Below are 24,398 nucleotides of genomic sequence, written 5' to 3'. Positions count from 1 at the left end.
AAATAGGCCTACTAACTATTTAGTTGCAAAAGACTTTTAAATAAACGATGTATTTGGCTCTCCAATAAGATCCTATCTCTATATTAAATATCGTAGTATGTAACAGAGATAACACGCTTTCTAAAGATTTTTTTGTTTTTTCTTAATAAAAAACAATTTTTTTCAATATTATTTGGTATTTTCGGAATAAATAAGTTTTACACGCCATATGCAGCAAAACATTTTGCCTATACAGCGTTCCATATGTAAGTGTGTCTCCCTCTTTTAGATCTTTACGTCGTGTGTTTTAAGACTTCCGAAAAATAATATAAAAATGCATATTTTACCGGTACAGGATTAGTAAATTTACTTAATTACGTAAAAATTGGTCCACTAGGGCTATTACACTAAATAAATAACGGACCGGTTGCTACTACTAGTCTTCTATATAGTTTTAGGCCTAGCTAGTGCTACTACTATCTTCAGGCCAATATTATTAGTTCAGTATCCTCTGTCTGAATCTGCCTCTCATTTACCTCGAGACGATTCGCCCCATTTTGGTTGTACGATTCAGTCCATCCTTTGGGTTTGAGTCTTTGACTGAAAATTCCACGTGTCCCTAGAAAAGCTTGATTATGCCAAGGAGTTGTACAACTCCCTGATTATACAGTATGTTGAGTGTTTGTTATTATTTTTTACAGAAACGAGTGTATTAATTTGTAAAGAATCTAGGCCTATTTATTGTATGATGACTGGAATGTTGAATGAAGTGCAAATTTTAAGTGAGCACCAACAAAGGGTTTGGAGCGTTGCTTGGAATCCATCAGGAACTTTACTGGCTAGCTGTAGCAGCGATAAAACCATCCGAGTTTGGGGTAAAGAAGGTAAACTAATCTTGCATTGAATTAAAAAAAAAACCTGTTGTTACATTTTCAATAGTAATATGAATATAAAATTTTCAATCAAAATGAGCAAGACATCATGTCGTGTCGTATGTTAATAAAACCATCCATGATCCACTGAAGAAAAGTTACATGACAGAATTACTTGGTATTCTCAATGTACAGATTACGTCAGAGTAGGGCAAACATCTGACCAATTACATTTTATACGCGTTTTTAATGGAAATTTTTTTTTTTTATAAAATATAGGTGAAAAATGGATATGCAAGACAGTTCTTCAGGATTCACATACAAGGACCATTAGAAGGGTTGCTTGGTCACCTTGTGGTAACTTCCTAGCATCTTGTAGCTTTGATGCCACCACGTGTATATGGGATAAACGAGGAGGAGAATTTGAATGTACAGCCACATTAGAAGGACATGAAAACGAAATAAAATGTGTTACATGGGCGCCATCTGGTAATTTATTAGCTACCTGTAGTCGAGATAAAAGTGTTTGGATATGGGAAGGTATTGAAAAAATCATCTTTCATTTAACGAATAGAATCAAAATAATAGTTACTGTTAATAAAATTGAATTTTAATCAATATTCAGTATATTAAATCTTATAGATAAAGACATACAGTAAAAAAATATTTGATCAACAATTTATGAAATACACTTTCTAAAGCCCTGTCTACACTATCAAACTTGTTTGATAAAAAAGTGTGATGTGCCCAATATGGTGGTCAAATGCAGAATATGGTTGGGATATGACATCATCATGTCCATATATGAGCACATCACATTTTTTGTCACATAAAGTTTGATAGTGTAGACTAAAAGAAGAATGATCAATCAATAATGACATTCATAAATAACACATGTGGTTTTTTTTTCAAGTGGATCAAGATCATGAAGATTACGAATGTGCAAGTGTTTTATCTGTTCACACTCAAGACGTTAAACAAGTTGTGTGGCACCCAAATAAAGAGGTAACAATGTTTAACTTATGCTAAATTCTAACATTTTGTCTTTTGACTCACCATATATTATGAAAGTACAGTGAACTGTCGTGAAATCTGAAAACCAAAAACCTCTCAAAAGATCCCAAAAAAACCATTAGGTGTGTTCTGTTTTAGAAGAGGTGACAATTGTTGTATTGGGAACTTTCATAGTCAACATAACGATTCATTGAGTACTTTTTATGCTCAACAGAAAATCATTAGAAAAAATTAGGCTGCCCACACAAAAGAGAGAGAAAAAAAAATAGATTCATTAGAATAGAAAATGTTTACAATGCAAGCTTTTTCGTTGAGAATAATCTTAATGCTCAAAATTCAACGGAAAAACTATACTCAACGGTAAAGTCCCAATCGAATACAACCAATTTTAAGTTTATCAACTGATTCCTCTCTAGCTTCTAGCATCAGCCAGTTATGACAACACGATCAAGATATTTATAGAAGATGATGATGATTGGATTTGTGTATCAACATTAGAAGGTCATGAATCGACAGTTTGGAGTCTGTCATTTGATAAAACTGGTGACCGCTTAGCATCATGCAGTGATGATAGAACAATTAAGATCTGGAAGCAATATCAACCTGACAATCAACAAGGTTTATTTCTTTTGCTATAAATATATGCACATTTTTCTGGCTGTTTTACTTTCGTTTTAATTTAGCTTTTGCTTGTTTGAATATGGCATTTTAATGTCACATAATAATTAACTTTGACCAAAAAATATTTAATTACCTAATAAATGTAATTTAAAGCAAAAAATACATAAAGTGTCTGTCAGACAATGGTTTTTGTTTAAATTAACCAGTTATTTTGTCTTTTTATAAGGGAAATAATTATTTTTGTTGGTAATAACTTTATTAGAACTGCAAAATAGCCTATTTAAAGTCTGATTTCATTAATCTTAATTTTTCATGGTTTTGGGGGACAATACATCAAATTGAATGCTTTTTTTTGCCAAGCGTTTTGGTTACTAATTAAAATAATTATTGAATGCTATACATAAAAATAAGGATTATACTTTTATTTATTTATTTCGGTATAAAAAAAACCATATTATATACAAAAAGCAGAAGCTGAAATTTACATAAAATCAGTATAAAAAGTACATCAAAACATAGAAAAATATCAATACATTATAGTAATACAAATTAATACAACAAACAATCAAACAAGTCATACAAAAACAAAAGGAAAATCAACCACAGCTAAAAAGTGATTAAAATTCATAAATACTCTATTAAGTATAATTTGTTTTGTGTTTAACAGGAATTCTGACAGTTGGGAATCATCCAACATGGAAGTGTGTTTGTACTTTATCAGGTTACCATTCCAGGCCAATTTATTCTTTACACTGGTAAGTGATAATATTTTGATAATACTTAATATATATAAAGTCCAGAAAAAATGAAAATAGTAAATCAATTTTGAAATAGTTAAAAGATCTGTAAAATTGAAGATCAATCAATCAAACTCTGCCGGTTCTGATGTATCTTTACCATTAGACCACTTGGTTTGGGTTCAAGTGTTACTTTAAAGCATCTTTCTTCGTCCTTAATCTGGGATGATGGAATGACACAAACGCATCAAAACAAATTGTAATGTAAATCTTTATTTGTTCAAAAAACCTAAAAAGGTAAATGGAAAAAATGATGTTTTCTTTAAGACAGAACATTATAAAATAATATTGGTTTAAAAAAACATTAAACATTATATTTAAAAGTATTGCTTTAATTAAATTCATAATGTTGACTACTAAAGGTATACTAAAAAACACTAAAATATTTCCTAATACTGGCTCTTTTAATCAATCAAAGTTGATATAAAACCTCAATTTATGTTCAATGATTTCTAAGACTAAGCTTTTTTTTCTGCTATGGATATATTATGTGATCATGGTATTCCGAAATAAAAAGATGAATAATAATAATAACATCCTGGATTTATATAGCACCCTCTAACCTCTAAGCGCTGAACATTATTACCCCAGTCACCTTTTTGGATCAAACATGTATGAATCTTAATCTGCAAACTACAAATGAACAATTAAAAAGCGTAATATTTTCAGCAGTCAATTAAATAATCAATACATCTGTTTCTACAACTAGGTGCAAATTAACAGGTCTTTTAGCTACAGCATCGGGAGATGATTGTTTGCGTATTTTTAAAGAAGACACCAGTGTTCATGATGCTTCAAATCAACCTGCGTTTCAACTTGTAGCTTCACAAAATAAAAGTCATAATGAAGATGTTAATTGTGTCGCTTGGAATCCTAAAATACCCGGGCTATTGGCTTCGTGTAGCGATGATTGCAAAATCAAACTGTGGAATTTGAATGACGGTTGATTCAATTTAAAAATGATTGTAATGAAAGACTATATTCAGTGAATGACATGACATGTGACATGTAATCTACCAGAGTTAATGGCAAAGAAGTCTGCGTTTGTTTCTGGTTGGCTAGATTTTATCGTGTACACAAGGTCATGCAAAATTGTACAGTGAAATTATACAGGGGCGGATCCATGATTTTCTGATAGGGGAGCGCAACTATAGGAATTTGAGGCGATTTTGAAAATATGACACTTCTAGATGGTTGGAAATGTCACTCCCACATTATTATAAATGTATTAACAATTAAAATTGGAGGACTTATTTTTAAGGGCAACAGAAATAGGAATTTTAAATAGATGAAAAACAACACACACAATGGACTAGACCCTGTCCTTGGATCCACCTGAATTATACATAAATAAATAAATATAAATAAAAAGGCACATTACTAAAAAATGAGCTTTGGGTATCAGTGACTGGATCTATTGTAAAACAATGCCAGAGCTGTTGGTTAATACTAACCATTAATGTGAAGTGATCTTTGATTTGTTATAAAGGGATATTTTGTTTTCCTGAAATGATTTATTTATTTATTTATTTATTTATTTATTAAGGTATAAAAACATAAAATTCCAACCAGCAGCAAGAGCTGAAAAGGTTGGATTACAATCAACTGAGAAATAAAATACATCAAAGAAGATCTAAACTAAACATTAAACTTAAAGGATTCGTGCTAAGTGTGGAATAGTAGACCGCCTATATCTTTCAGTGCGACATCTGCAAGAATCCAACTTTGAACTAGTATTGCTCCTTAACGATCTTGAATGCCTATCAGATTTATATGCTGGTAACATATTTCTAAATTTGGTAGATTCTAAAAGACTCTTGCCAAACTTGAGAAGAATCTGTTCTCTACGGGACTTTAAAGAAGGCAAACCTACTTGCTCTAAGGCTAATTCATAGCTAACATAATGTGGGCTCAAAATTATGCGCAAAGCCCGTTTTTGAATTTTTTCTATTAAATTAGATTGCTGAACAGTTAATGATGAATGCCAAACCTGGCAGGCATATTCCAGCACAGGTCTGATATATGATGTAAATACTGTAACCAGGTCACTGACTGGTGCACTAGACCTTTTCAGGATACATAGTGAAAATAGTCTACGTGAGGCTCTTGATGTTATATCATTAACATTTGAACCCCATTTGAGGTCATTTTGGATTATTACACCAAGCAGTTTTAACTTACTAACTATTGGAAGATTAAAGTTATCAATAGTGTAAACTAAATTAAGCTGCCGTTGCTTTAAAAAGTTAAATTCAATTACTTGGCATTTAGCTGGTTTTGGTAGAACATCATTAGATGCACACCACTCACTGACACTGTTAAGGACACTTTGTAAGTTAGAGGAAGCACCACATTTGGTTACTTCCCCTAGAGTCAGGTCATCCACAAATTTCCAACGTCTACAACTTTCAATGGCAGCATCATTTACTAGAACCAAAAAGAGTATAGGTCCCAGTTTGGTTCCCTGTGGTACTCCACAAGAGATTGATTTGGTGGAAGAAATGTGCGTGCCAAGTTTGGTAGTATGAGTTCTTTCACACAGAAAGCTGCAGACGATGGAAATAATGGATGACCTAACTCCAAGTTTAATTAATTTATCTATAATAATTGTATGATTGACTCTATCAAATGCCTTAGTAAAATCAATTGTACAGAGTTCAACTGATTGTTTGGGCTTGTCAAGACTTTGATAAACATAATTTAACATATCCACAAGATAATGTATAGTAGATGAACCTTTTGTATTACCATACTGCTTAGTGTCTAATTTATTGTCAATATCCTCAATAATCCATTTGGCAATAAATGCCTCAAAAATCTTAGCAAAGACCGGCGTCAATGATATTGGACGAAGATCATCAAAAGAGCGGATCTTGTTTTGTTTTGGAACTGGAACTATAGAAGCAGTTTTCCACTGACGTGGAAAGTGTCCCTCATTGAGACACGTATTAAATAATTTAGTTAGCGGGTTAGCAAGTTCAATAGCAAATTCCTTAATTATTTTAATTGGTAAGTCTGTTGGGTGGCTTGATTTATTACAGTTCACTTTAGTCAAATGTAATTGCCCAAACAAAAATATAGGTAGAATAACCATCATGTCAATGTAATTTTCTATAGAGAGTGTGGGATTTATTTAGATGAAAACAATTGTTACATTAACATCTTAGAAGATGAAATGAAAAGATGGATTTCTTTGTATTTGACCATACCAGTTCTAGAAAATTAATGCATTGATGAGTTTAAAAAGGTACTGTATTATAAATAAATAAAAAAAAAACCAAATGTTGAGTGATGAGTCATATTGTACCAAATGTCGTAACAAGCAGTGACGTAATAATGCGTTTACACAATGGTCGAATCCAATTGGTCTAGTTACATTTCTATAAATAGCAACATTAATTTACAGGTTATTTCCCACCGCCCATGTTCCCGCCCGGCCGGCGGTGTTTGTGTGGTAGTGTTATGAATGTACTGGCGCCATAGTTGCCATTTCTGGCATTATTATGCTTTTTGGCATTATTTAGAGGCCCACGGCATCTGGCATAATGCCGCGGCATTATTTAGCCGTTTTTAGCATAATCTGGCATAATTTTGTGTTTTTTGAACAACCAAAAAAATAATATACCACAGAACAAAAATAAAATATTTTGTTTAATCTTGCAATTTAATACATATCACCTTGCACAATATCATATCGTACAAAACAGATCTCTTCGGGTTTTCCGTACAATAGTTCTTCCATCCTTTTGTTTCGGACTTAAATAGACTCTTCGGATAGGAAGGCTGCTCGAAAACTACCGTGTGTGCGATATAGGCAGCACAACAAATCCGAAGAATTGGCCAATTATTTTGCTCTATTTCAGAGACCATGCAGGTTATTGGATCCCCAGATATAGAGACAATTGAACGAAAACATTATGAAAGGGGTTTTGTTGTTTCAGTTCATAATTATAAGTGGCCGCACCTCTACCCCAACCCTTGAAATGGCAATTTCCAGTAACTAATTAGAAGCTCTAATTTTAAAAAGAATTTCTTCTAGGAGAATTTGTTTTCCATATTTCAAATTATGTTCCATTTGCATCGTCGTAGCAACCCTATTTTTCCAAATGTTCTTCACCTCTCAGCCCCAGTAGTGACCATGTGGGCGAGGTAATTTTTATTTAAAATTAAGTGCCATTTCCGCCCATCGAGCAGCTCTATTTTTCCATTTTTTTGTACCTCAGCCCCAACCAACCATGGTGGGGCTGAGGTAATGGAGACACCTAATATATATTTTTATTTCCTATATTAATTATAATTGCCATTTTCAAAACTATGATGGGCTAAGATCCTGGAGATACTAATAAATATATTTTTATTTCATATTTGAAATTAAGTGCCATTTCCGCCCATTGAGCAGCTCTATTTTTCCAAATTTTCTTACCTCAGCACCAGCCATGGTGGAGCTGAGGTCCTGGAGACACTTAATATATATTTTTATTTCCTATTTTAAATTATAATTGCCATTTCGAACTATGGTGGGCTAAGATCCTGGAGGTACTAATAAATATATTTTTATTTCATATCTGAAATTAAGTGCCATTTCCGGCCATCGAGCAGCTCTATTTTTCAAATGTTTGTACCTGAACCATGGTGGGGCTGAGGTCCTGGAGACACTTAATATATATTTTGATTTCCTGTTTTCAATTATAATTGCCATTTTCGAACTATGGTGGGCTAAGATCCTGGAGACACTAATAAATATATTTTTATTTCATATTTTAAATTAAGTGGCATTTCCGGGCCATCAGCATTTTTCAAAATTTTCTTATCAACCATGGTGGGGCTGAGGTCCTGGAGACACTTAATATATATTTTTATTTCCTATTTTAAATTATAATTGCCATTTTCTAATTATGGTGGGCTAAGATCCTTTCATATTTGAAATTAAGTGCAAAGATCGAGCAGCTCTCATATTTCAGCTCAAAAATTCTAAATTTCCATGGCTGTAACAGGTTTTTTTTGGGGGGTGGGGGGGGAGAAGGGTTCGTGGGTTCGTGTTTGTGTCATTTGCAATCCCAGATATTTTTAGAATTATTAGTTATTACTCACAAAACTAAAAATACAATTTTTGAACGACATAGGGATACAATTTAGGCCCTATTTTGTGTCAGTTGGGGTTTTACAAATGTTTATTAGACATACAACCGTTGGTGGCGCTGTTTAGGGCCACATTTTGGGGATCTGGCATTATTTTTCCCAATCTGGGATTATTTGAGACAGGATACGGCATAATTTAAATTTTATCGCTGGCAACGCTGACTGGCGCAGTTTGTGTATTTGGGCGGCGTAGTGTAGAGAGAGCCTGCCATTGAATTATCGTTATATATTCTGAAAATTAATTATTGAATGTCAACAGCCTGTCAATCTACTTAAAAGTAACTGTAAATTTCTGTAAGCAGTTTAGGCCTAGTAAGTAGTAGGCTAGCCCATCATATATTAGGCCTAGCCTAGCTAGGCCTAGCCTAGCTAGTAGGAGGCTGAGCTGTGTTGTGTGTGGACGTGGTGGTGTTGTGGAGATGGGTGGTAAGTATGGGATTATTACGCAGGTACTAGCCTAGGCCTAAAAGGGAAAAGTCGACCTCAACAACATTTAAAAATAAAAGTAACAATAGCAGTACGCCGTAAATAATAGCTTTAATAAACTATTTAATATTATTTAACATATTTTAATTTTAATATTGAACAAATGTAAATATCTTTGTAATTCAGCTAAGGCTGCGATAATGATATTGAAATAAATGAAATGAAATGAAATGAAATGAAATATTAAATTTATTAATAATAATGTTTTGGACCTAGCTAGGGCTACTTTAATTCTTTTTTATTTTGCTAAATAAAATACTTCTTAAAAAAAAAAATTTGAATATACTGTAGGCCTATATAAAAATATAATTTGTTTTTCTACAGATTTGCCAGCTCAAAATATGGCATTACCAAAAAAAGTTTTTCTAAAGTTAATGCTAGACTTGGAAATTTACTTGGACAAAGATGAAGTAGATCAACTCAAGTACATAAACCGTGTTCATCTACCGGAGACCGTGCTTGCAAATATTGAGAAATTTACAGATTTGGTTACAGCACTAGAAAATCGAATTCTGGTCAATGAAAGTAATTTTAGAGAACTTGAACGGATGTTAAATGAAATTAATCGACCTGATCTTGTTGATTTCCTTAAGAATGGGAATAAAATAAAACATGGTATGTTGTTAACACATTATTTTAAACTAAGACCTGGGGGGGGGGGGGGGTGGAGGGTTAAGTTGGTTTGCTGGAATGCTCTCCTTGACAATTGGCCTACAGATTCATCAAGTATAGAAGTACAGTAGTAGAAGTCAAAAAATGAATACAGTTGATGATTAATTAATTGAAATTGAATTTTGTTTGTTTCTAACTGATCAGACAACCAAAGAATGGCATTACCAAAAAAGGTATTTCTGAAGATGATGTTAGACATCTACCATGCTTTGGAAAATGAAGATGAAGCCAACTTAAAGTACTTACTCCGTGCTCTTCTACCAAAGAATGTCCTTGCAAAAATCGATAACTTCAGAGATTTCGCTTCTGCATTAGAAGACCGTAGATTGATAGATGAGAGTAAACTGGATGAGCTTGAACGTTTGTTAACTGAAATTAATCGATCTGATCTTGTTGATTTGGTTAAAAAGACTAAAGCTGAACATAGTATGTCAATGTATTATTTTGTAAATAAGAACTTTAGAAACTTTATGTTCTTACTTACATGTGGGATTTAATTGATAATATTAGAGAATCACATGCCACTACCTGCATAGAAAGTTGTATAAAAAAATAAAACTATATTATATACTATAAATCAGATTTTTTTGAGAACAAATACAATTTTCTAATGAATTGTTTTTTAAATAAACCTACTTCTTTAAAATATATTTTTTTTTTTGTCAGGTTTATTTTCCAGGACAATAAATGGTGCAGAATGCATCAAACTTGATGATATAGACACGGCGGAGAGTGCATCAGATATTCAGCTTATTCCATCAGATATTCAGCTTATTCCATCTGCTATTACTGCTCGTGGTAAAGATGTTAAGAAAGCGTACAGTAAAGCCTTAAAAGAAGGTTCTATCGAAGTGAATCTTGCAACGCTTAAAGTGGTTGGGCAGGAAAGAGTGGGCAAAACTTGCCTCACCAATGCCTTACTTGGAAAGCCGTAAGTACAAGTTTAAGAAGACTGAAATGAAGATTACAACAATTAAGCAGAAAAAAACCAATCAGGAATGTATCTGGACATTTTAGACTAAACTGTCCATTTTTTTAGGCCAAACAAATTGATTGTTAAACATTTTTATGGTATTTATCAAGTTTTAGAAAATGTTTACCTAAACAGTCATGTATCAATTTTTATACAAAATACAAGGTATTTGTGCACTTTAAAACTCAATTGAATACTCCAAAATGTATAGGTGGTCAAAGCGACCTGAACCGAAAACATTCTCCAACCGTATAAACTAGTCATCTTTAATTTTTGTAAAATTTTAATCTTAATAAACCACTTTCTAATATTACATGGTTAAAAGAGATAAGATAATTATTGGTTTGAAATGATATTTCCTTTAGATTTGAAAATGACCATAACGTTACAGATGGCATAGCAGTGACTAGAACTGTAAGCAAAAGATGGACTGACGATAATGCTGATAGTGGTAAATATAAACAAAAATTAGCATTGTTATTATTATACTGTCATCATTCGCACAGTTGCTATATTTTATTCACAAATTTTATAACTTTAATTTCATATGTTTAATGTGGTCATGGTAAGGGGCAATGTATTACTAAACTGCATCCAAGAAATTTAAGGAAAAAGGGCATAATATGAAATTTTACAGTTGTTGCTTTATGATCTCTTCAAATTCAATGTGTTAAATTGTTTGATCTTTCAGGATTGTAATTTATACAAATTGTCATTGTCAATGAGTTTGGCATTATGTAAATATCCACTATACTATTTTCACACCGCATAAGTTGTTACAACTTGTTTATACCTTAACGAGTTGCAACATTATTTTGCTCTCTTGATTTATTATATGTTTTCAAACAGGCAAATTCTTGTGAGAAAGTGTTAGAGACTTTTAGATTTTCACAACTGCTACCCTATGACGTCATCTCTATGATATGCGCATGCGCTTAGGTATTGTTGACTGGCAAATTTGAGCACTTGTTCATTTTGCCATTCACTCTCTGTGAGTGATGTAAGACGGCATAACACTGCAAAAGTTTACCAAAATAATGGCGGAGAATGATCTCGCAATGATTTACTGAGAATGTAGTAAAGTGAATTATATTTGCAAACTGTGAATTTTGTGATTTTTATAAGTTATCCTTAAAACTTTTGATAATACAGGTTTGCCTGGGTCTCATCACTAGGATAGCCTTCATTCAGAAAATGAAGGATCTAGTCCTAAGTACACGTTTACCCTGGCCTCATCCAGTGTACTACCACCAGCCCAGCCCAGCCCAGCCCAGCGTGGTGGAATAGCACCATGGACGAGTGCTACTAGAGATTACAAGGTCTGATGATCCCAAGATAAATGTACTTTGATAGGATATTTGTTTAAATACCAGAGCAAGTACTGTACACATTTGTTGTAACAACTCTGAACACCAGGGAACAACAAAAGCAGTGTAATTTTTACACCTCTGTGATATCTCAAAAGACTTTTCAACAAGACTTTTTAACACTATGCAAACCAGGAATAAAACATGTTACAAGTTATTACTTTTTGCAGATATGAAAAGAGTATAAATAACCCTAGGATCAACACAAATATTAATTTTCAACACTTTGATTTTCTACAGGTAATCCTTCAAAACAGTTTGCAAGATTGGTCACTGATAAACTGAATGCAATGGACAGTTTAAATAAAAATGTATGTTAATAATATATTTTAATATATATTTTCAAAATGCAAAACTATCCAAGACTGAGTTTAAATTGTAAACGTTTTTTAAAAACGTAAAATGTTTTTTTATGCTTGAATTACTGTAATACATTTGGAGAGCAGAAGTTTTAATTCTTACTGTAACAAGGTTGACAGTAGGTCTGTTACAATAGAAAAAAAGTAGACAGAACAATATAAAAATTCTATTTCATAGTTTTGCTTTATTTTAAAAATTTATCAGGTTGACAAAATATCTGCCGGAGAAGGTATGTAACTTGCCTTTAAATTAAATTTTTTTTTTCGGTCAGTAAACAAACTAGAGCTTTTCACTAAGTTATTATGAATCCTACTTTAGTAGAATTTTTAAGGAGGAATCTGTGTTGCTATTTAAATTTTTAAAAAAATGTTTATTTTCCCATGAACGGTAAAAGTTTTACTTTTTCAAGAACAAACGCAGTGCATCTATTAAATTATGACACTGTGTAAAGCATAGGAAACTGGTAAAATGGTAATTCTTTTGACAACTCGTAATCAATCAATCAAATTTTTTTATTGGATTAAACCATGTTTTAGTCCATTTTAATTTCCCATTTAAAAGAAAATCCCAGTACTATATGTGTTTCATAAAATTCAAATTGAATTTTTTTCGGTCCATTTTAAGTTGACAAACTTTTAAAAAAAATATATCCTAATCCTTATATGGATCTATTGTGGGAAAAATAAGTTGATTTTAATCGGCCCACTATAAATATGCATTTCGTGTAGAATGAATTTTTTTTCTTCTGTTTTTGGCGCATGATATCAGAGATATATATTCTTTGATTATATGATTAGCCAGGTGAAGGTGTACTGAGATACATTTAATAAATAACACTACACATTTTAGTAGTGATCTCATAAGACAGATGGTCATCATACAAACATGTTTTCTCATGAGATTACTTCTAAAATTTGTAGAATTGTTTATTAAATTTTACAATGATTGTTTCTCTATGATTTCATATGACAACTATGTTACATTGATTGGTGCTATACCTTTCAGGATTCAATTCTGTGCAAAGTACATTAATGATTGAGTCAACTGTTTTATTACTGACATTTCACACGTTTTTTTTTTAAATGGTTTTCAAATTTAAACAACCATCAACCTATCTACCTATCAACCTTATACTTAAAAAATACCAATGACACAACTGACATGAATGCAGAACAAGATGGTGCATCAAATCAGACAAAGCAAAATGTGAGTACAGTACTGTAATTTATAATGTATTATGAAATTTGGATATATACAGCGAAATATTGTAATGAAACATAACTGAAATTATGAGAAGAAAAATGAAATTAATTCTATTTTATATTTTCATTTTATTTGTCAGGCTGAAAAGAAATCAACTGCAAAACGTATGTAACTTCACTTCACATGGCAAAATGTATTATGGTAGTAGTGATGATGTAGATTTGTAACTTTTAACATGTGCAGTTCTGAGAGACTGATCACTGCACACTGCTACAATTTATTCTTTTGTATGGAAGAGGTTAATTAAGCAATTTTTCTTGTGCGACTTAAAATTGTGTAAGAAGCTTGCACAATGAGCACTTACACTTGCGTTTCTAGGCTAAGCCTTTTAAACCCCTTACCATTCCAATATTTATCAAGTTGTTTTTGAAAGCTAATAAAGTGGTGCGCTCACAATTGGAAGAACATTCCAATGATTGATTATTCTTTGTACTTGATTTGGATAATTTTGGTTTGAAGATTTTCCAAGGATGTCCTCTAGTACCTAAGATCACGCCCTTTTCCATCGAGGATTTCAAACTTGTACACAGTACTCCAGATGTGGCCTGTTCTGTATAAAATAGAGAAACTATTGATGTCTATGTATTTGAAGGACCTTTTGATGGTTCCGAGCATCTTCATTGCCTTCTTGCTAGAACTAGCAGAATGTGCTCGTAACCAGACTACTATTAAATAATGATGATATGTAAATTACGTTTCCACAACAGATACTGAAACTAATCCAATTGATATAGAACAGCAGTTAGATAAGGATGTAATGAAGAAAGTTGAGGAAAATAAGGAGACTTTCGAAGAAACGTTTAACATCTGGGACCATGGGGGACAAATGATGTACCATGGTATACATTGTGTAAGTTCAGAAACATGGGTGAGGGAGATAGGGTGTGTGTATGTATGTACACAAACACACCCAACACACACACAGACAACTTTTGTTGAAAAAGAAAATAAATAGGGACAATAGTTTGGCTTTTTTATTGTTTTTAAAATACATTTATTTGTAAACAATTTCAATAATCTTTGTATAATGTGCTTGTGGAAAAAGCTATTGCAGTTGCAGATATTAATTAATATTAAGTGTAATTGAGAATTTATTTATAATTTATTATTTATTTTGAATTTATGTGAAACTCCTGTTTGGGACAAGCTAAAGAGTAAAATACTGTTTAGGTATTTGAATCGAAAGACAAAAATATGTACAGTATAACCAAATTATTTTGTTGCAGATGTTCATGACACGACAAGCACTATACATCGTAGTGTTTGATCTCAGTAAACCCCTTGATGACCATGCTACTGTCACTGACTCTAATATGGTAAGTATGAATTGGGTATTATAGTTTATAAGAACCTAATACTCTACACATTATACCGGTTTTTGCTGTCATAAATATGTTTTTTATATCAGATAGGTGGGCCAAAATTAACATTTCTATTAATAAAATAATCATTTCAAGTTTTATTGTGATTTAAAAAAACAGCAAATCAATCTTATATTTTGTTATTCATCCAAAAATAGATAACTAATGTGTATTCTTTTTTTTACAGGAAGAACGTAAACATCATTGGTCCAACCTACAGTTCATATTATCTTACATCCAGACTGTTTATGTTCATACTCGTATTGTAGAAAAAAATATGGATAGAAAAGTTCACAAACCAACTATCCTTATTGTGGGTACACATAAGGGTAAGCTTGGTGAGACTGAAGAAGAACAAAATGAAGAGTTTAAGACTACTTCTGTTTTTATAACCAAGCAAAAACATAAATTTTTTAAAAGCTTGTAAACAAACTGAGTACTAGAGTACTGTATCAAATAACTTTGATTAACCCTACAATATAAAAAAATGTTTAAAGTATATCAAATTAAATATAGTAAATATTAAAATATTTCAAATAAAACTATAGTATTGACCAATGTTCTCATAATACATAACACATACTTCTCTTTAAATGTTTAAAATCAGGTGAAGAAGGCATTTAAAGAGATTAGAGATGTGCTTAAAAGTAAACCATGCGGAAAACATGTATATCACCAATATTTTGCCATTGAAAACAGTCAAGAAACTACAGATAAGAGCTTTAGTGATCTTAAAAAAGTTATTGATGAGTTTAAGGAAACTTTAAAAGTTGAAGTTCCTTTAAATTGGATGCGTTTACGATGTGATCTACCTATTCTAAGGAGAGAAAAACTTGTGTGTTCTTCAGAAGAGGTAAATTATGTCATTGTGTTTTGTTGTTGAAGGATTGTGTAAGCAACAAATTTACTGTACCTCTTATTTAAGTTAGTTGAAATGTATTAAACATTTATCAAAATTGTAAAAATTATTTAAATTGTAATTTTACACAGCAAATCAAAAAATATTTGTCTGTCTTAATACATTTTGTAACAAACTAAACACATTTAAAACATAAATTAACTTTTTAGTTATTCCTGGACCTACAGTAACATTGATTTTTCTTGATTTGCATATAGTATGTGATGATAAATCAATTCTTAAAATAGCCTAAATGCTCTCATTATTACTCAATTTTTTAAATAGGCATATTATTTTGGCTAACTCTACTTTGAATAACTAACTTTTTTTATATCTTTCATTTTCTGAATCAAAAAATAAATAGTAATGAAAGGAACTACCAACACATTAATTCTCTACACTACCGATTATTATTCAATCATACTTATTATTTCTTTAGCTTCAAAGACTGGCTAATAATAATAAGATTATTGACCAAATAGAAAACATGAAAAAACAAAAACAAAAAATATAATTCCATTAGGATCTTTTACATTCACTGGATGCTGACTTTGTATTTTTGCAATATTTTCAACATTCTCTATGAAATACTATGTCAATTATACCTCAAAACATTTCATACTGTTAAACCTACATTTTATAAATAATATGATTCTTATTTTGTTTTAAAGCTCAAAACGCTGGCAAGAACATATGGTATCGTTGAGGAAAACGAACTATCAATCCTGCTTACCTTCTTGTATGATGTTGGTGAAATTATTTACATGACCGACAAGGAATTATTAAAAGATCAAGTGGTTTTGGATCCGGAGCGATTTGTTACAGTTATCACCAAATTTGTAACTGTGGTTGACCCAGAAATTTCACAAGTAGGCTCATGTAATATTTTATTGTTGACAATTGCAATTGTTAGTCCTTCCGCCTATTTTCAGTATCATTTCTTATTTATTGAGATAGAGTATTATATTTTATAGGTGAATTTGCATAACAGGTGAAATATGTACTATCCTATTCTCTCATATTTTTATTTTCTCATATTTTTATCTTCTCAACATCCCTCCTGCCACGGTTATAATTATACCTCAACTTTAATACAGAAAGAATAATAGAATATTATTAATAATAACAATATTAATACTGTAAATACAATTTTCTAGTCTGCAATGTATAGTGATGCATATGATAAGCTTGAAAAGGGCATACTGGAGGAAGACTTGTTGCGAACATTATGGAAAGATACTAATGTTGACCAAGGAAGGGAAATTGATTTCCTTATACAACTGATGATTCAATTCGGTTTCATTTGTGAGAGGAAGATAACCAGCAGCCAAGATGTGCCAAGTACATCTACAGTAGGTTTTGTTTCTTTAACGCTTTTCCTCATATTTTGCATGTAAAGTACTGTATGTTATACATTGATTGGGGTAATTTTTACTGAATACACACCTTTTATGGTTATCGCATATTCTGAACTTTCTACAGATATTTTTAACATGTACATTAAATGATTTACTGTAATGCGAAAACAATTTTGTTTTAGATTAGATTTTCTGTTATTTATACTGTACTATTGTCTGTTGATAGTATCTTAAGTTTGTAATTAAAAAATATGGCAATTTCAGGAATCAGATGTGAAGCGATCATTCTTTGTGCCACTACGGCTTGCTTTTAAGACATCAAGTGATGTGAAACCAGTGTCTGATGATTCACAATCTATCAGTGTCTATTACGACTTTGAGGGATATCTGCCAGATGTATTGTTTCCATTTGTAGTTAATGAATTCCTTTCCAAATTTCAATCTGACGGATTTGAGCCAAAACTATGGTGTAATCATGCAGAACTTTACCTCGATGAAGATCATCATGTGACTTTATCTCTTGTTGATTTTAAAACTAAGAAGGATGAGAGAAAATTCTTGTTAAAGGTATTGTACAAACTCTAGTGAATATTTAATAAATATCACAAATTTATTTTAATTTGATATAATTAAGTTAAATAATGTTGATAGTCAAAAGCCAAAACATTTTCAGAATTTATATATTATTTTTTAATTTGGTAAGGGCCTTGGAATTAAATTCAATATTCAAATTCTCTATTGCATCAAAGTAAGCATTGTTGAATTTACAATATTAAAATAACAATTAATAAAATATTTAAAATACAAATTCACACATCTTAAATATATATGTATTGCCAATTTATTGTCCTACATCTGCTAAATATCAATTCAAGAATTTACTTTTCATACATATCAACTCAAATTATAATATTAATGATTTGTTTTTTTTTCCCAGATGACTATTAAACAAAACAAGAAGCGTGAACCCTATCCACAAGCATGTCAAAAGGTATGTTATGATTGTGTTTTGGATATTTTTTTATACTAGATGGTACGTGAGCCCTTATATAAATTTATATATAGATTAAGATTAGTGTTTAAAACCATTTTTGTGTATTGGATATAAATGTTTGTTTTCATTATCACTCAATCCAATTCAATTCTTATTCTTTATTCATCCCACGTGTGGCAATTTTAACAAGGACTGAAATAATAAATTAAGAAAAATACATAGTAATAATCAATTAAAATATACAAAAATCAAATCACATTTAAAGGTAACATCTTAAATCTACAAGATCCATATTCATTCTTTACATATTTCATAATATTATGGCCCATGAACAACATTTATTTTGAACTTTTCTTTAACAGTCTAATACTAGTTGCAACAAAAGAATTTAGTTTTCGTTTTGTCCTACACATAGGACTCCAATACCGGAGACCATATGGTAGATGTTCGAACTCATGAACTAGGGCATGTTCCGGTGTTTTTTATATATGTTTACATTTATTTGTCACAAAAAGATGAACTATTTCACAATGAGCATCTGGTAATTTACATACATTTACAATTTTCACAAGCCTAGATCGATCTTTAAGGTTTAAATTGTAGAACCAACATTATAAAGGAAAAGGTTAAAACACTTTCTACAAATGAGTAAAATACACTTATTTAATTTAAATTCATTTAGCTTCCTTAGTATAGTTTCTGGTTTATTGTATGTTCAATAAAGTAGTTGTTATTGTATTTCGTAAATTGTCTATTACAGTTATCTCTAAATCAGTGTTCAATTTATATCTTTAGGCTTTGTCAACGGTTGAGAAGACATTTGAACAATCTAAAGATGGTGGTAGAAGGGGTATTCCATTCAAGAGATGCATTCTCTGCAGTTGTAGTGATAAGAAAACAAAGCACATTCGAAATCTTCATACATCCAAGGGTGATAAGTTATATTGCAACATAACTGGCAAGGATTTTTGGACTGATGTTAGATGTTACAAGCGGTTATTTGGAGGTAAAGTAGTAACAGAAACTGAATTATATTTCATTTATCTCAACAATAAAGTAACAATGCTTAGGCGCACGCTAACCATTCGTCTTTTGCTGTTAACTTGTTGTTTTTGTCTGCACCAGAAGGAGAGTACTCACATAGTATTATATGTCTTCTGGAAAATAAATGAATTGAATTGAATTGAATTGAATTGCCAATGTGGAAAAAAAATGTTGTGTCTTCAACAAATTGACAAATATATTTCTCCTCTGCTGCACGTCTAAAAACCTCAGTTACTAGCTAGCACATGGTGGTGGGATCACTCAAGCAATTACAGAATACACAATTGTCAATTTAAGGGTGTAATTAAATTACTGTTTTTAATAAACAGTGGCCAAGTTCTTAAATAGTGGACATCCCCATCAATAATGAAATCTAGTAAACGTTTAGTCACATGATTAAATAAGCTTTTTGGCTAAAACAGTCACTGGTAAGTAACATTTGTAAACCACAAACCTGTAAAATACTGTGTGTTGTCACAGCTCTCTTTGGTGCTATTGATATTATAAAAATAATGATAAAATAATGAATAATTATGTACTGTGCCATGACAAAGAAATGATTTTTTGTAATTGAATTATATATACACACACATTTCACCTTTTTAATACAGAGATGTCTTCTGGTAGGCCTACAGATGCAGTTTCAGACCAAACATGCATTCAGCAAGGTAACAACTTAGTCAGAGGTAATCCCAAACTTTTCTATGTTTCTCTTTCTGTTCTCCACTAAGGATTATTTAGGTTTTTGTGTCTCCAGGACATAAATATGTGTGATTTGTTTTACCTCATTTTGCAAAGCCATGTCCTGGTTGCCATAACACTACCTGTAGTGGGTTACTATTACTCATCTTAAATTAGGCACCTGAAAATAGTAACCCACCCCAACTTTTCCGGTCAGCAACTCATAGCAAAATAATAAAACAGTACGAATAAACAAATTTGGTTGAACTCTAACTTTATATTATAAACTCAAAAACATTCAATCCTCCACCCATTCCCAAGATCAACATGCATTATCTCCTCAAAATACGGCTGCATCATAAGTTTTTGTGACTCTAATAGTTAGTAGTTAATTGCACTAAATTTATAGTAAAGATAATGTAAAAAAAATATATATATATAGAATACAAATCACATACTGAAAATGTAACTTTTCACAGATGTGCAAGATGATTCTACAACCTCTGCATTACTTCCATCAGTCAACCAAGCCAATCAACAAGGTACGATTCCTTTTTTGCATACAGACATTAGGCATAAACAAGGCCATATACATGGCTGCAGTTGCGTGTGCAAATTTGAGTTACCAACCGACCAACCAACCAACCGACAACCTACAGACCAACTGACTGACATAGTGAGCTATAGAGTCGCATTTGCACCCGACTAATAACCACATTTCAATACAGTGTTTAATAAAGACATGATGTAGCATACCTTTCAAATTCTTGGCAATTTATACACATTGTAACAAATTACAGTAGGCCATTAAAACTATGAAATCATGAAACCATAATATATTAAACAACAGCTTCCAAAGACCTTTGACAATGATAGTAAATGAATTCACTCATGCTTATTTTTGGCAATTATTTTTCGTTTAAAAAAAAATAGCTTTCAACACAGCCAATGTGTATTATTACATTCTAGCCATACTGTCAGGTTTTTCTGGTATCTAACTTCATTGAGGACAAATTTATTGTGAGATGCTGATTATTTGCACTTGTAAACCATGAAGCATGTGTGTCTAAGGGTTAAGATGCTTGCCCTGGTTTTTTTTAATCATTCGTATCCAAGCATTTGAAAGACACAAAACCTTTTTTAAAAAAAGTGGAAATATTTTGTAAGCCATAAAAAAATCTGTTTCGCATGGCAACGAAATATTGAGGCGCGTCCAAAATATGACTGCGGTAAATTTGAGCGAAGCGCAGGTACGTGTTGCTTGGTGCTTGGCTGCCTAGGCCTAGCGTAACATCAAAAAGCGAGTGAGGACTTTAAAAACTGCTATTTATCAAAATTGACTTGGCATTTTAGTAAATTACTTTACATATACATAGACACTAACACTGTGCTTGTATATTTACAATGTTAAATAGTACACATTATTTAATAGGTTCTTCCTACATTAAAAAAATCCTTGTTTTTATAATAATGATAGTTACTGTTACTCATGATTTTTAATTCTCATTGGCCTTCATTGTTTATTTCAGATTTACACCAACCACAAAATCTCGGGTAAGTATTTGATGTAGCATCACATACAATGTTGTAAAAATGACATTTGCTTTTCTACTAAATACGCTTAGTTTATCCAATATCAATTATGAAATCTGAAGAAGAATTTATTAGGAAAGTTGATTAGCCATCGTTTCACCATGGAGGTATTCCTCCATGGTTGCACTAAAGACAAATTTACAGAGCAGCCTTCAGTATATGTTTCTATTTGATCCTGAATATATGCCCAATTAATATGCCATATATCATAAAAAGTACACATACCCTATGACATGGAGTCATAATAATATAATTGCATCTTAGCTCATAAACATTGTACTCCTGCTGAATTGCTAAGTATACTATTAATGCACTGTAGTTTTAATTGTTTGTACATTTTTGTTTCTAGCCTGAAAGAAAGAATACAGACATTTGTCAAAGGTAGTTTGAACTTCACTCATAGTCATATATTATATTACATATTATGTATATATATAATTAAATGCAATTTCTAAATAAAAATATTTTCTTCACCTATTAATTATGTTTTTGTGGTCCTCCTACAAAATATGAAATAATAAAAATATTTTAATGTTGGTTTTTATTTTATATATCAGTAAACACCAATTACAAATATAAAGATAAACACCAATTATAAAAAAAAAATTAAATAATCTTTAAATCTCAATAAGAATTAGTCGAGAATTTTAATGTTTAAAATGCTTTCTTTTCTCTTTTAATTTCAGAGAATGGTTGGTTGACAATTTGTTGTATTTTAGGCTTAGTCTTGTTAAGCTTAATGATTGAATATGACGGATTAGTACGAATTGCCAGTATCTTTGCATTGGCCATAGCTCTAGTGAAATTTATCTATGAACTATGGAAGAAAAAAAAACGTTCTCAACCCCAGCCACAAAACAGACCAACCGTTTGAGCTGCAGGGAGTGAAAGTTATTGTTCCAATCCAGTAGCAAGAAAAATGACAAATAGTAATGCTTTATTTAAAAACAGTATTAATTACACTTGAACCATATGCAAAGGTTTTTTTCATCGAGGTCATACAAGGTCATTGATAAATAAACCGCAATTATTATTAAATTATTAACTTGTATATTCATTAGATTAAACTTTGATATTACAGTAAGAAAATATTATAAATGATCTTTAAGTATATTAATTAGAAGTTTATTAAATATTTTAAATGTGAATGTGACATTCCTAAACCTACCAAACTTACCCAAATGCATTTGATTAATGCATTATATGTATATAAGGTTAGAAGCTTGATGTTTACTATATAAAAAACCATAACTTTTTGTATGTTTGTAATTGCATAATATAGTCAACTACCCCAAAATATAAATTTCATGAAAACTGTAAACCGCTGTAGAATGTTGTATGCAGGGAAAAACCAGATCATTTTAAAGGCTCAATCTAATCATGCTTTGATTAAATGTATTGGTTGTGTTAAAAAGGGGTAAAAAAAAGAGGAAATAATGAATATAGTACTTTTAGTAGGTATTACATTTTTAGGTTTTTAATTATTGGTATGGTAAGTATAGGCCTACCAAGTTATATTCCAGATTGTAGGAAAAGTGGACAGACAGACAGATAGATTTTTATTTTCTTTCAAATTATACTATTGGTTGTTTGCTGTAGATTTTTAAATTTTGAATGGAGTTTTTATTAACCGATATCTAAGGTGCAAACACAAATTTTGATTAGTGGGACAAGGTTGGAGTTTTTGTCATTTAAATAGTAAAACGTTTGTTAAATAAAAATAAATATTGTATTAAGAATTTGGTAGAAACAGAGCAACAAACAAATTGACTCGATTGTCAATTATTTCTCTTTTTGAGAGACATACAGACTGTTAAAAAACTGTTTTTCAGCTATTTTAAAATTGTAAAACAAAAAAAGTGTATTTACATACAATATTATGAAATTGAATTAATTGCATATACTAAGTATTTACATAAAATAAAGATGCTTTTCTTACTCCTGTGTTTAGTTTATGTCTCATGGTAAGGAGTTGCTTACTCTTGGAGCTATATTCTTTAATCTTTAAAAAAAAATTAAAATTTAACAAATTTAACCTGAATAAAATTGTTTTAGTATCAAAATTAATGGCAATAATAAATTAATATAAAATTTAGATGAATCCTGAAATCATGTGACAACCAGAATTTCCCACTCAAAATACAAAAGCTGTAAATAATATGTAAGAATTGCAATTGATGTCTCATTTTTTATGTTTTAAATCCATTTTGTACACAAAGGATTGAAAGGAAGTTTAAATTAAGTCTGGTAGGCAATGCTTATTATAAGTATGCAATGTATGTGATCAGTAAAATTCATTACATTTTACACTATTTTACTTGATTTACTTGATGTTGAGACTTATAAAGCCGAAGCTTGTGTGTCCTCGACGTGTTTCATATATTATCTTGTCTACTATAGGGGGAAAACTTGCAGAAAGAAGTAGACAAGTGTTTTTCCAGCCTTGACTTGAACTGGTTGATTGAGTCAGATTTTATGACGGTTGACGGTAATTTTTTCCAGACATTGCATATGTTTTGAGTAAAGAACTTTTGTCTAATTCGTAGATGAGATATGTCTTTATTCATTTTCCATTTATGGCCTCTAGTTCTGGACTCTCCTACAAAAGTGAACAGATTTCTGGCATCTATATTATCAATATGACTACAAATTTTAAAAACCTGGATTAGAGCAGATCTCAGCCTTCTGAAATAAAGAGTAGGTAGTTGTAGTTGTTTCAATCTATCCAGATAAGTATCTCTTCTAATGCCTGACACCAAACGGGTTGCTCTCTGTTGCACTTTTTCAAGCTTGTCTGACTCTTTGTGATATATATGTTGCCAAACAGGACTGCAATACTCGATTGACGGCCTGATTATGGTTTTATACAGCTGCATGAAAAAATAGTTATCCAGATAATGAAACGTTCGTTTTATCATTCCTAATT

General features: G+C 31.2%; 3 protein-coding genes across 3 annotated transcripts; all 3 read left to right on the top strand.

Annotated features, from left to right (window-relative positions):
- The first annotated feature begins 237 nt into the window (after nt 1–237).
- On the top strand, nt 238–6,538 carry LOC140046168 (probable cytosolic iron-sulfur protein assembly protein CIAO1 homolog). Its single transcript, XM_072090717.1, has 7 exons — nt 238–328; nt 681–863; nt 1,131–1,391; nt 1,765–1,856; nt 2,282–2,483; nt 3,154–3,241; nt 3,993–6,538. The coding sequence occupies exons 2-7, from the start codon at nt 725–727 to the stop codon at nt 4,228–4,230; spliced, it is 1,020 nt and encodes a 339-aa protein (XP_071946818.1). The 5' UTR covers nt 238–328; nt 681–724; the 3' UTR covers nt 4,231–6,538.
- Nucleotides 6,539–8,761: 2,223 nt separating this feature from the next.
- LOC140046672 (uncharacterized) lies at nt 8,762–15,575 on the top strand. The gene is made up of 13 exons (XM_072091377.1): nt 8,762–8,848; nt 9,233–9,523; nt 9,725–10,006; nt 10,247–10,511; nt 10,919–11,004; nt 12,161–12,231; nt 12,485–12,509; nt 13,452–13,486; nt 13,623–13,647; nt 14,251–14,393; nt 14,770–14,859; nt 15,092–15,233; nt 15,512–15,575. Exons 1-13 carry the CDS (start codon nt 8,842–8,844, stop codon nt 15,526–15,528), a joined length of 1,479 nt encoding a protein of 492 aa, XP_071947478.1. The 5' UTR covers nt 8,762–8,841; the 3' UTR covers nt 15,529–15,575.
- LOC140047524 (uncharacterized) lies at nt 15,545–23,281 on the top strand. Its single transcript, XM_072092567.1, has 11 exons — nt 15,545–15,757; nt 16,474–16,671; nt 16,960–17,154; nt 17,425–17,727; nt 18,098–18,151; nt 18,950–19,160; nt 19,810–19,884; nt 20,359–20,421; nt 21,409–21,433; nt 21,822–21,853; nt 22,159–23,281. The coding sequence occupies exons 1-11, from the start codon at nt 15,695–15,697 to the stop codon at nt 22,344–22,346; spliced, it is 1,407 nt and encodes a 468-aa protein (XP_071948668.1). The 5' UTR covers nt 15,545–15,694; the 3' UTR covers nt 22,347–23,281.
- Nucleotides 23,282–24,398: the final 1,117 nt, after the last annotated feature.

This window comes from Antedon mediterranea, chromosome 4, assembly GCF_964355755.1.
Source record: "Antedon mediterranea chromosome 4, ecAntMedi1.1, whole genome shotgun sequence".
In the NCBI taxonomy this organism is placed as follows: Eukaryota; Metazoa; Echinodermata; class Crinoidea; order Comatulida; family Antedonidae; genus Antedon; species Antedon mediterranea.
The sequence above is the reverse complement of the archived record's forward strand: the minus strand, read 5'-3'. Positions and strand labels throughout refer to the sequence as shown.

Coding starts and splice junctions, on each gene's coding strand:
- LOC140046168 (XM_072090717.1), top strand. CDS start 725: ATGATGACTGGAATGTTGAATGAAGTGCAAATTTTAAGTGAGCACCAA. Junction 864..1,130: donor CCGAGTTTGGGGTAAAGAAG/GTAAACTAATCT, acceptor TATAAAATATAG/GTGAAAAATGGATATGCAAG. Junction 3,242..3,992: donor CCAATTTATTCTTTACACTG/GTAAGTGATAAT, acceptor TTCTACAACTAG/GTGCAAATTAACAGGTCTTT.
- LOC140046672 (XM_072091377.1), top strand. Junction 12,232..12,484: donor TGGACAGTTTAAATAAAAAT/GTATGTTAATAA, acceptor AAAATTTATCAG/GTTGACAAAATATCTGCCGG. Junction 13,648..14,250: donor AAAGAAATCAACTGCAAAAC/GTATGTAACTTC, acceptor TTTCCACAACAG/ATACTGAAACTAATCCAATT.
- LOC140047524 (XM_072092567.1), top strand. CDS start 15,695: ATGCGTTTACGATGTGATCTACCTATTCTAAGGAGAGAAAAACTTGTG. Junction 19,885..20,358: donor AGGTAACAACTTAGTCAGAG/GTAATCCCAAAC, acceptor AACTTTTCACAG/ATGTGCAAGATGATTCTACA. Junction 20,422..21,408: donor CAACCAAGCCAATCAACAAG/GTACGATTCCTT, acceptor TGTTTATTTCAG/ATTTACACCAACCACAAAAT.